General features: G+C 39.0%; 1 protein-coding gene across 1 annotated transcript in view; it reads right to left on the bottom strand.

Moving 5' to 3' along the window:
* Positions 1-1,174: 1,174 nt before the first annotated feature.
* Positions 1,175-12,279, bottom strand: part of LOC130571618 (E3 ubiquitin-protein ligase MYCBP2-like) — a 31,102-nt gene continuing 19,997 nt past the window's right edge. The window contains exons 2-9 of the mRNA XM_057362744.1: positions 10,514-10,756; positions 9,915-9,986; positions 9,025-9,121; positions 8,557-8,630; positions 6,367-6,505; positions 6,205-6,281; positions 1,547-1,751; positions 1,175-1,434 (exon numbers count right to left, since the gene is read on the bottom strand). Of these exons, the coding sequence (XP_057218727.1) occupies positions 1,175-1,434; positions 1,547-1,751; positions 6,205-6,281; positions 6,367-6,505; positions 8,557-8,630; positions 9,025-9,121; positions 9,915-9,986; positions 10,514-10,651 (1,062 nt within the window). The 5' untranslated portion in view covers positions 10,652-10,756. The remainder of the gene's footprint in view (positions 1,435-1,546; positions 1,752-6,204; positions 6,282-6,366; positions 6,506-8,556; positions 8,631-9,024; positions 9,122-9,914; positions 9,987-10,513; positions 10,757-12,279) is intronic.

The following is a 12,279-nucleotide window of genomic DNA, read 5'->3' as shown; positions in this document are numbered from 1 at the left end:
TGGAATCGAAATGGATAAATTTGAAACGATGCCCAACCCTAAGCCTATACCACCTAATAAAATCCATTTTATTTTCTCCTAACTCTGACTTATTTTCTTTAATTCTGTTTTTTTAGAACTCTTAAAGTTCAATTAAATTTTAGTAATCAAATTTAATTAAATATTTTTTTGTAAAAGTGTGTCTATTATACTGAAATTATGAAACATAAAATACTTAAGAAAAAGGTATTAAAAGCTTAAAAACGAATGTTTCATTATTTGCTTATTTAAATGATGCTGAATGAAAAAAAACCCGCTATTTTTATCATGTCGCAATTTAATAACAAGTTATAATTAGGGTACGCCTACAGCCTATCAACAAACAAGATAAGATATATTATTATCAGGTTTTTTTTATAAAGCAAAGCAATGTGTGTAAACAAAAAAGCGAATAGAAAGCAATGGACAAAAAGTACAGAACAAGCAGACTACAGAAGAACGCATTTGATCATGCACAGAGCGAATGAAAAAGCCGCTAATAAAGCAGACTGCACATATTAGCTAATTTATAGAACATACATAGGCTAAACATGAAATGAAAGTCATCTGAATTATAACAATGTGTGTAATTTTTTAGTGTAATTGACTGTTGTTTTCAGTTTTTGTTGACTAGTAGGAGCTGTACCGTTTAAACTAGACGACTAGTCTCGATCATCCCTAAAATAAATATAAACAAAATCTCTTATTAACTGTTTAGTTTATAATATACTCTTTGGGATGAAATCTCAATTAAATTTGTAGTAAAATTCAAAGTTTTATCACCACCCCTCGGAACATTTACTAGGCATTTATTGCAAACAGCGAAGGAACTTGTTGGCATAGCTGTTGTAAAATGCCTCTAAATCGCGGATGTTGTTGCTCGCTCCATGCCGTTCACTGCTCTATGCTCCATATGTTAGCTTGTTCACCTGCTTACAGATCACGTTGCTATCGTATAACGTCACACACTGCGCACAGCACAGCCGCGCTGCTTCAAATATCTGATAATATAGTTTTTATGTTATAAATATTCATGCAATTTTAACTCAATGTAAACATTCAATTGCAATTTTGTATATACTGTATTTTCCATTTGTGAATGTAGAACAGGAACAAACTATAAATATCTCTCTCATAGGAGATTAGATACAGTAGGTCATAGACAGAAAAATGGTCTACAGGCAGTTAAATGATAGCCCATCATTTCCCACCTGGCATCTTTAATGGGGCACTCAAGCAGGTGGTACTTACTGGTACTGTCGCTGTAAATAGCATCCTTGCCAAACATGTAGAGCTCTCCGTCTTTAGTGACAATACTGCTGCTGCCGTTGTTGCAGGCCGTGTACACTGCGGTCTTGGTCTCGAGTTTGATCATCTTTTTGGGTTTGTAGGGTTTTGGTTGTCTCCTGCTCTTTGCTAAAGACAAGCAATGATAACAAGAGGTTGACTATCCGTGTGCAACATCCTAACAAAAAGATTATCATCTCAGACCAATTATGCAAGACAAAGACTGAAATACATGTCATACTTGATTCTCCATCCTCTCCTTTGCTGGCAGAGCCTGTGAAAAAGACACTCCCATCCTCTGCCACCAGCAGGGCGTGGGAGCCGTCATGGCCCACTGAGAACTGAACGATCTTTGGCGATTTAGTGACTGGAAGCTCCACCCACTTCCCAGCTGATGGGCCGCCCTGCTTGATACCAAGGCTCTGATACTTTCCGGTGTAGTAGATCTGCATCAGTGTAAAGAAAGACAATTATGTTTATAACTCCATCTGCTTGTCAACGGATGTTGCGCATTCAAGTATCATAAAAACATACTGATCCAAAAATTGATTAGTGTAATCACAAAGATAAATAGATTAGTGTGTGCTATGTAATTTTATGCTTAAAAGACTATTGCCAAAGTCCCTTTAAGGAAGGTCACTGCACTAGGCAGCCATATTTGCAACACCTCTTGGCAGCTACTTCATTCATACTTTAATTCTATCTACTTAAATCTCTAAAATCACTTGCTAAAGCTTAATGTTTGCAGATTGCTTTTTTTTACATGAGCAAAAGTGTGAGTGTATGTATGAATGAAAAAATGTAAAAAATATATTGTTTATTGTTTTCTGTAACGACATCACAATCTTTACAGAAAACAATAAGCTGTATATTAAAAAAATCAATCATTCATACATGCATATATATATATATATTGGGGCTGTCAATAGATTATTATTTTTAATCACAATTGACCCTTCGCTAAGCCACGCCCGAAAACCGCCACAGGCCAATCGTGGTTTAGCAATCGTAACTAGGCGCGGGAGGTCTGTCAAGCTTTCGAGCGAGGGAAACATGCCAAAGCGTTGTGCGTATGGATTGTGTAAATCTGACAGCCAGTATCCTAAAAGTTTGGACAGGGTGGTGGAATTTTGTCCCTTCCCGAAACCTAAAACCCAAGGGGAGAAATGCCGGACGTGGATCAAGCAGTGTGGAAGGCCTCATTCACAACTAAATGTGGGACATTCTAAAACGCTTAACGTGAAAAACGCTTAACGTACCTAAAGGAACGCGATCAAGGAAAACCAAATTTCTGTCAAACCTTTCTTGTATTAAACACTTGCTGCTGTCAAAAGAACGAGCTCTTCGACAGGATTGAGGTCGACAGGATTAACAAAAACACCTGTTTGCTCCAAGGTAAGAGCACGCTAATGTTAGCTAGCTAGCTAACTCAGCACATCATTGCTTGGAAATAATGACGATTCTTTGTTCATAATGCATATATTTGAAGGTAAAATAAGATGATTAAAGGCAAGACGGAAATTTGTTTGTGTTGTTGATGATGCATGGCTCAGCTCAGCATCTCTGGCTCTTGCCAGGTCCAAGGCGTAGATTAGACCCACGACGTGTGTAGGGCTGCAACTAACAATTATTTTGATAATCGATTAGTTGGGCGATTATTTTTCGGTTAATCGATTAATCAGATAAGATGTAATTGCATCTTTTGCTTATAATAAATAAATCAGATATGGGAAAAGTATACACAACTGAACTCATTAGCCTTCTCCCAAAATGTTGTGAATATCTCCATAATTAATACACCTGGTGAGTTGATTCAGGTGTGTCATATTAGAAGCAACTGACAATAGTGTGAGAGACACGTCTGACTTTAAAACAGCACAACTTGTGCCGCACGGAGAGACGCATCCACTGAGAGACACGTGTGACTTTAAAACTGCGTACCTCGCGCTGCACGGAGAGACACGTCTGACTTTAAAACAGCACAACTTGTGCCGCACGGAGAGACGCATCCACGGAGAGACACGTGTGACTTTAAATCTGCGATACTCGTGCTGCACGGAGAGACACGTGTGACTTTAAAACTGCGCACCTCGCGCTGCACAGAGAGACAAGTGTGACTTTAAAACTGTGCACCTCGTGCAGCATGGAGAGACACGTGTGACTTTTAAACTGCGAATCTCGCGCTGCACGAAGAGACGCATCCACGGAGAGACACGTCTGACTTTAAAACTGCGCACCTCGCGCTGCACGAAGAGACACGTGTGACTTTAAAACTGAGCACCTCGCGCTGCACGGAGAGACACGTCTGACTTTAAAACTGCGCACCTCGCGCTGCACGAAGAGACGCACCCACGGAGAGACACGTCTGACTTTAAAACTGCGCAGCTCATGCTGCACAGAGAGACACATCTAAAACGGTAATTTTAAAAGGGATGAAGATGCGCTTGATTTATAACTGCGCAGCTCGCAAGTGACGTCACAGACCAACTAATCGATAATGAAATTCGTTGACAACGAATTTCATTATCGATTATTATCGATTTTATCGATTAGTTGTTGCAACCCTAGACGTGTGAGCAGTAGCCTGGTGCGCTACTAAAAATATAATCGGGAGAATGTTATCTTTCATAGGCTTTAGCTATGAAATGACTAATTATCTCCTTGGGAATGTCTGACACCGGTGCATACATACTGTAATACACTTGCTAGACGTGAAAGCTTGACAGGCGTAGCAACTGTAACTAAGGAGGGCGGGTCTTAGCGAAGGGTCAATTAATCACACCTTTTTCGCGCGATTAACTGCGATTAATCGCACAAGTATAGTGACACCACTGTTAATTTTGACAGCAAATTTTGATTTAGTTTAAGTGATAGTCTTTTGAATTTAGTTTTAGTCACATTTTAGTCAACCCCATCATTTTAGTTTTAGTCTAGTTTTAGTCGACGAAATGTGAAAAACATTTTAGTCGAATAAATATACATTATATTTAGTCTACTAAAATCTAAATGGTTTAAATCATTTACTTGGTGTAATTAAATGTTCCATACGAAGATTCAACTGTTTTGACATAATTTACTTCACCTTAGAATAAAATTAAACCAGGTCATTACCTTTATTTTTCAGAAAATTCCAGTAACTAGATATGCATTGCTGGAACGCAGAGTATTAGACCATGAACGACATGTTCAATCCCATTTGACTCAAATGACTCGTTAAGTAGGGCGTGTTCATTCAACCAATGAAACGCTCTGACACGGCTCACACTCAAAGGCTATTGGCTCATGGCATGCCTCTTTGAAGAAAGAGTGCACGCACTGTCTTTGCTTGATACATCAATGAATGAGAATAGCTTTCAAAAAGACATATTATATAAATTGTATTACATTTCTTTAGTCAGGCAAACATGTTACATATTTGGTTGGAATGTACAGTTCGACTCACTTCATCACTTCTATAATCGGTAGAGGACAGCGCTGGTTTCTTTTGGCTGAATCTATGTTGCATTTCACGTTATGCAGCAGCTCGTGTTAAGTTAACATAGGCATATAAAAATCTTTGAGCTTGCCTTCGTAATGTGTTTCGGGGTGACTCGCCTGCAGTCGCGCTTCAAGTTTGCGGCGTTTTACCGGCGATCGTGAAGGAAAATAAGACCCTTTGTAAACCGCGTGGAGACACAGAATACATGTCTGTGCTTCCACTTCTCCCAGAGACTTCTCTCTACCGTTTATATGAGATAAGCAGCACATGCGCGCAATCTGATGTCCGCCAGGTGGGACAAGAATATTTTCGTCTCGTTTTTATTAGTTGACGAAAATGTCAGTATATTTTTATTACAGTTTTCGTTATAATGCATTCATTTTTATTTAGTTATCGTCTCGTTTTCGTCAGTGAAAACATGTCGTTAACGAATACTTTTCGTCATAGTTTTCGTTAACGAAATTAACACTGAGTGACACTATTTATTTTGTCTAATTAACATGTTTATTTTAGTGATGTCAATCGATTAAATTTTTTTACTAACTAATCACACACAGCTTTTATGTTTTTAAACATACTTTTACATTCTAATAATTTCACGTTTTATCTCCAAATTAATGGTGACTTTTTGGAGAAACCTTAGCTTTGATTCAGTAGAAAAATGTCGCCAGTACTGCCCCGTTAGTATGAGGATATCCAGCGCAAGTTCATCTCTTTTGCCATCTACAATTGACCGCATAGCAGCTGACTCATGAATAAATGAGTGCAAAACAAGGTTTGCAAACATCTGTCACTATTACTGACTGGACATACAAGCATGAACATAGATGGCCTGTACATATACACATATGATAATTAGCATGTGACATCATCCAGTGTCATACAAAATCTTGTGGGAAACTCTGCCTCGGAACATTTGTAAGATCACGTGTAAATACACACAAGCTGCATTCTCTCCGGCCTCTCACACACTCGATCTGGCCTCACTGAGTGTCAAAGAGTCTAAGCACTCAACTGGAGGGCTACAATAATCAAATTACTTCCAGTTATTTAGGCATGTGTGCAGATCTACAGGCTGCCTGCTCTTCTGCTGCCTTTGCAAGGGCCGTAACTTTCACACAACATACATGCAGTAATGGGAATTACCTACCAGTTAATTATCATGAAAATAATGTCACAATGTTACAAAATCTTAAAGGCACTAACACAAGCTTGATTTAATGCAAAACATATAGTCTTTTCTTTTGATATGGGGTAATATATGACCACAGAATTGTTGAGATTCATCAAATTATGCAGTTGCTTTTCTCTCTAGTTCTGGGCCATTAATGTGGTTATTTAAGACAGTAGTGCTTACAACGTAATCTATCAAATGTTTTAGGCATAGACTGAGTGAGGAATATAAAGAGGTGGGTGTTTACCTTCCCAGATGCTGTTTTCATCAAAGCAAACTCTCGGCCGGCTGCAATCAGGGCTGCTTCCTCATCAAACCCAGTACCTGAAGACATGCACGCAAACCACAAATTTGTTCATGTATGCAGTGATATACATGCATAAATGTGAGCTTTAAAGCATTGTCTCACTGATGATATGAAGGTCTTTCTCAAGGTCAAAGAGAGAGATGCCACAGGCGTGAAGACACTTCCTGGCCAGTTTGAGCTGCAGTTCTTGCTGTAGTGCTGGGTCTGAGCTGGTGGCATAGATCCGCACCACAAAGCCATCCTGAAAAAATGCAAACAATCATTTATTACCTCACTAACTCACTTTCTCCTGCCCAGAACAATCACTACAAGCAGAGCTACAGGAGTATTGAGTATCGGAATAACACTCAGGTCAAGGTTGGTGACAGTTTTTTTGTATCAGTCATTTACTCCTTTAATCAACTCAGATGAAACACAAACCATGTCTTTACATCACCTGTATGGCATTCATTTGACTCTGTTAACCAGAGCAGATTTATCTCATTTGAGTTAATCCTATATTATTGGCTGCCTTTTTTATTTCTAATGAAATAAATTACTATGTTGAGACAATTATATTTTTGTCTATAAAAAGTAATTTAATATTGTAATTATATATTGAGCATGCTGCCTTTATATTTTGGGCTCATATTTTTAAGATGTACTGTATCTTATCTCAATTGCAAAATAAGGCAGACATTGAAATTGTTTTTTCCATATGCAACTGTATTGCCCATGTTATGACCCTGTCATATTTAAAATCACAACAGCAATGCCTATCTGCTACTACACTTCCTCTTTATCACGTATAAGGCCCGATTCACATTTCGAGTCTTTTCCACACGCATATTTGTTATTTTAAATGTAGATGCGTGGAAGGCGTGCGGAAATAGGGGACAACGCGGTCGCGCTCTTTTTTTTCAGGCGCATTGGTGCCGCATCGGGATGAAAAAATCTCGACTTTTCAGAAAGCCGCATGCGCTTTCTGAAATCAGGTCATGTGACAAGAACCAACCAGCCAATATAGACAAGGTCAATGAAGATGGAGACACAGATGATCACAGCATAACTAAATCTAGTAGCAGAGTTATTGCAAGGTATTTTCAGTGCATACAATCCAAATATCCTTTGTTTATACCCCCTCGTCTCAACGGCTATCGTGGCCTTAGCAAAGTGAGAGTGCAAAGTCTAGGCGCATTGGAAAAAAAGAACGCAATGCAGCTCGCGTTTTCCGCGCGGTTTTAGACGCGAAATGTGAATCGGGCCTACAAAAGCCTGCAAAAACTCAAATGAAAACTTGGTTCATTGGCATTTCCAATGCCTTGCACAGAATCAATTTTGGGGGTGTGATTAGGGCGTGTTTGCATTTCAAAGTGAATGTCACTTACAGTCGACCACATCACATCACAACACACAAACACACACAAACCCTTACAACTTCTTTTATTAACATCTACACTCTTCATCTCATCATCTTTCATTCAGTTATGCAAAAATACATCTTCAAAGGCAGATGCATGAATATTTAAACCCCCCCAACACACCCACAGAACTGTCCACATACGACAAGACAGTGGGTTTAATCCTGCGAGTACTTCCCCTGTCTGCATAGCTTTGACACAAACTCACATACAGCAAGTCTGAAGACAAAGGGGATCAGGTGCCACTGACAGCCACAATCAAAGCAATTTTAGAAAATAAGCACTGATCATGTTTTTATGACACACAAGGGAGCATTAATGACTCTGCTATCCTCTGTTATCTTTTTGATGAACACATCAGTTGAGAGAGAGCATGCTGATGATGTTGGAGTTAGCCAACGTTTTTTGTGTTTCTGCCATGTTTATCATCTATTTCTCTGTCACTGCAGTCAGGAAACCTGAGTCTGCCCTGATGGCTGATGGCTACATCAGTGTGCATCACCTAGTGACAAGACAACCTGTTGGAAAAACAACCAATAGAAACTCCAGCAAATAACTGCAAACGTTTCAGTAAACTTCACAGTAAAAGTAAACAGTAAAAGTCTATTAGGAAAACCAGAACAATCTTACTACTGTAGTTACAGGTCTATAATAGCTCAATAAACAGACTCGGTATCAAAAACGCTTTATCCGAGTCTGATGCTTACGGATTACACTCAACATGGAGGACACATGTAATCCTTAGAATCTGACCAAGACGATTTAGGAGGCAGCAGAAATAACTTTTGAAACCAGGCATGATCCTAATGAAGCTCACTGGTTTTGGAACAAGGTGACTTTGTCCATCTGAAAATACTTTAGTGTGACAATGTCAATGAATAAAAGAACTTACATCTTTGCAGGCTGCAATTTGGTTAATATATTCTCCATCGGTGAATATAATGTTCTGCCCATCTGCTTGAAGACCTGAAGAACAGAGAGAGTAAATGAAATAATGAGAGAATGTGGAACATTCACAGAAGTGCTTTTATCTACGATTGTCAAAGTGTGAATACCAAAGACATTTTATTCTAGACCTGCTTGCCGTGATCCTGCTACGCCCAATATTACGATACGTTTTGATAGATCTGGTCAAATGTTTTGTGAGATCAAATGTTTCAAACTTTTAACCATAACGGATGTGGTTGGAAAAGCATCTGAACACTTATTCGTAGTGAAAACGCTTGTGGTTAACTCGTTCAAGCAGATACAAAGGACTGTCTACTCATTAAATGCATAAATGCATATTTAGAAGAGACAACATGAACAAATGCTTCTTTATTCAGTGATTGTGTAATCTACAGCAGATGTGTGTTTTTACCAGGCATTGTGATGGTGCCCTCCTGCTCCAGGGTCTCTGGATTGATCTTAATGGCCGACATGCTGTGACTGTTCATGTCCCGATAGAGCAAACAACCCTGTAAAGAAAAAGTGCCACAACAAATTTTCACGAATGGCCCCTAAACATGTTTGGTATACTGTTTAAACAAATAGCACAGCCAAAAACTGCACACTATCCTAATGCTGCATTCCCACCAAACGCGAATGAAGCGTTAAGCGCGAGTGATGTACATGTTAAGTCAATGCAAAGACACGATAGGACATCCTGCGGCCCGAATTGAGCGTTTCGGGCGTTTGATGCGGGTTACGTGTGATTTGCGTGAATCGCACAAGTTGGAATATCTGAACTTTGGCGAAAATCCGCGCCGCTTTAACCAATCAGAACCTTGTTCTAGTAGTGATGTGATTATGACGTAGCGAGCGGAGGCAGAAATCTGAAACAACAATGGAGGACAAAGTCTTCTTTGCTGTATGTGGATACCCGGAGCTGTACGATACATCTTCTTTTATCGAAATAGGAATAAAAAGGATCTTGCTTGGAAGAAAGTGAGTGAGGAGGTCGGACAATCTGGTAAATTGTAAAAAAATGATCTTTACTCAATTTGAGCTACAGTATATACTGTATATATACGTATATACACACGAGATTGGAGCTGTCTGGCAGAAGCCCCTCCCATGACACGAATTTGCATCTGTTGTGAAGTGAATTTCACGCACGAATGAAGCGAGTAAACTCAAAATGTTCAAGCGTCCAACTTCGCACGAATAGCGCGATTTACTCACGCAAGTCGCGTGTGGTGGGAACGCTCTATAATGATGATATACAAACAGACACTCAGACCCTCAAGAGAAATAATCTCATTCAAATACCTGAGCGAATCCCAGCCATGACCTCTTCTCCTTACGGTTTCTGATACGTGATGTAGAGTTGTACACATGGCCCTGCAATCAAAACCTTGCATTAGTTCACACATAAACAACCTGCTAAGTAAGCACTAAAACACAGCCATGACATTACAAATCTTACAAAAGCCCACAGGAGAAAAAAATGTGTAACTTACTGTGACGAGGGAGGTGAGACGAGAGCCGTGAGAGAACGAAGCGAGGCCGGTGGCACGAGTGATAATGAGTGTCAGTTGTGCGTTAAACCGGTCTCGCATCTCTCACGGAGGAGCTCCAGAAGCATAAGAGGAGGAGTGACAGGAAAGCACGACTAGAGAGGACCAGGTCTGGACATTATATGTTTTAGTTATGTTTGTGTATGTTTACTTTGGTTTTGTGGTTTGTTTATTGGATTAAAAAGTTGATTTAATGTTCGCCGGTTCCCGCCTCCTTCCTCCTTTTATACGAACATTGTTACACTTACATAAACAGAAATTCAATCAATATGGGCAGTTTCATGTTTATACTGAAAAATGAACTTTTTTGTATTTCCCATTGGGAAGCAAATGAACAGATGGTGGCCTCACCCTGACAGTCCCACTGTAACCTGAGCCCACTTTGTAAAGACCATCCTTGCAGAGCAGGTACAGGAAGGAACCATCTGTTTGAAGAAGACAGTGTTCATCTTCATCGATGTTCACCTCCTTTAGAACCCATTTGTTCATCAGCGCAGCTCGCTTGATGCCGTTCCCGAACCAGTCCTGAATCTGGATTTTCCCCACCAGAACCGCCTGCACACTGCGCTGGAGAGCATTCAGGATCGTCGGAACCTTGGAATACGATAATTCAAGAGTTGGGTCAGAAACTTGTGCATTCACATAACCCTGAATCTCATCTGATTTACCTCAGAACAATGTATTGGAACTGGTTCCAAGATAACAAACTGAATTCCTCCACTAATGCTGACAGTGTACCATGTAAATAAAAAATTCTGTTATGAACTTAATTTTATATTTATTTTAATTTTTTGTTGCTCTTTATGCAATCGATGAATAACAATGTATTAGTATTTATGTCAGAGCTAAAAATTAACATTTTTACTTGGTAGCTAGAGGTGGGCGGAATGGCCAAAAATTTATTTCACGGAATGAGTAATTTTATTTCACGGTAACAATATATTTCATGAAAATATAATTCTATATTTTAAACCTCATTTTTCTTAGATTGATTAAACTAATTTATTTATTACAGTTCATTTAAATGCTCACCATAGTTAAAATGTAGGCAAGTTATGAAAATGTACTAAAGATATCAAATTAAGTTCTGATAATCAGATGTAATATTTATTCATATTTATCTTCTGGCTATATCATATGTATACAATAGGAAGATAGACAACATATATAACAATAAAGTATGAATATGCACAAACAATGAGAGTACAGTATATGACTAGTGTTATAAACTGGTGTTCATGGGGTTTGTACTGTAGGTCTTTATCGCTCTTCACTCTCTATTAGATGAGCATTTTTAGTATGTTGCGACTCTCTGTCTTTAGGTTTGTTTATTCTCGGGCTTGTTTTTGCACTGCAAGTCTCTGGTGACTCACGCGTCTCCCAAAACTGGAGGTAGAAGTGCGTCACATCAAAGCGCTCGTGAGCATCATCGCGCATTTCAACGCAAGTTTCACCTTGGCTCGCCTGAAGTTAAACTTTATAAAACTATTAACGGCTTTTCAAAACAACCTGACTTCTAAAATACGTTTTGAGAATGAGTTTTTAAATGCTGGCGCAGATCCCTGCACAAGCACTGCTGGTGAGAGAAGCGCCGGACTGGAGCGCATCACTAAACTACAGACTGAAATAAGGTCAAAAGAATGTTTGATACGTTCATTTGTTACGAGTGGATTAATTCATTAGTTTTTTTCAGAATAGCGCCTAATTTGCAGAGCGCCGAGTTAACCATGCCTACTTATTTACATTCCGCGGAATACACGGAATAGAAAAATCTCTTACGGTTGACATTTTATCAGAATCAGAATCAGAAAGAGATTTATTGCCAAGTATGTTTGCACATACAAGGAATTTGTTTGGGTGACAGGAGCATCCAGAACACAGAAACAGCAACAACAGTACGCAGAGACCATAACACAATAGAATACAGTACACAATGATTTAAATAAGGGCCTATGGGTATAAAATATTAAGAAATACAATACAACAAACATAAGATAAAGATATAGAGAGTGTAAAGCTATGTATGTATGTATGTAAATATGTACAAGCAAAAAATAAGAATAGACTATTGTAGTACAAGGTATGTGCTATATACAGCAGAATGAATGAAATATAAT

The sequence above is a fragment of the Triplophysa rosa genome, linkage group LG20, assembly GCF_024868665.1.
Source record: "Triplophysa rosa linkage group LG20, Trosa_1v2, whole genome shotgun sequence".
Classification (NCBI taxonomy): Eukaryota; Metazoa; Chordata; class Actinopteri; order Cypriniformes; family Nemacheilidae; genus Triplophysa; species Triplophysa rosa.
This window is presented reverse-complemented; position numbering and strand designations above follow the sequence as displayed.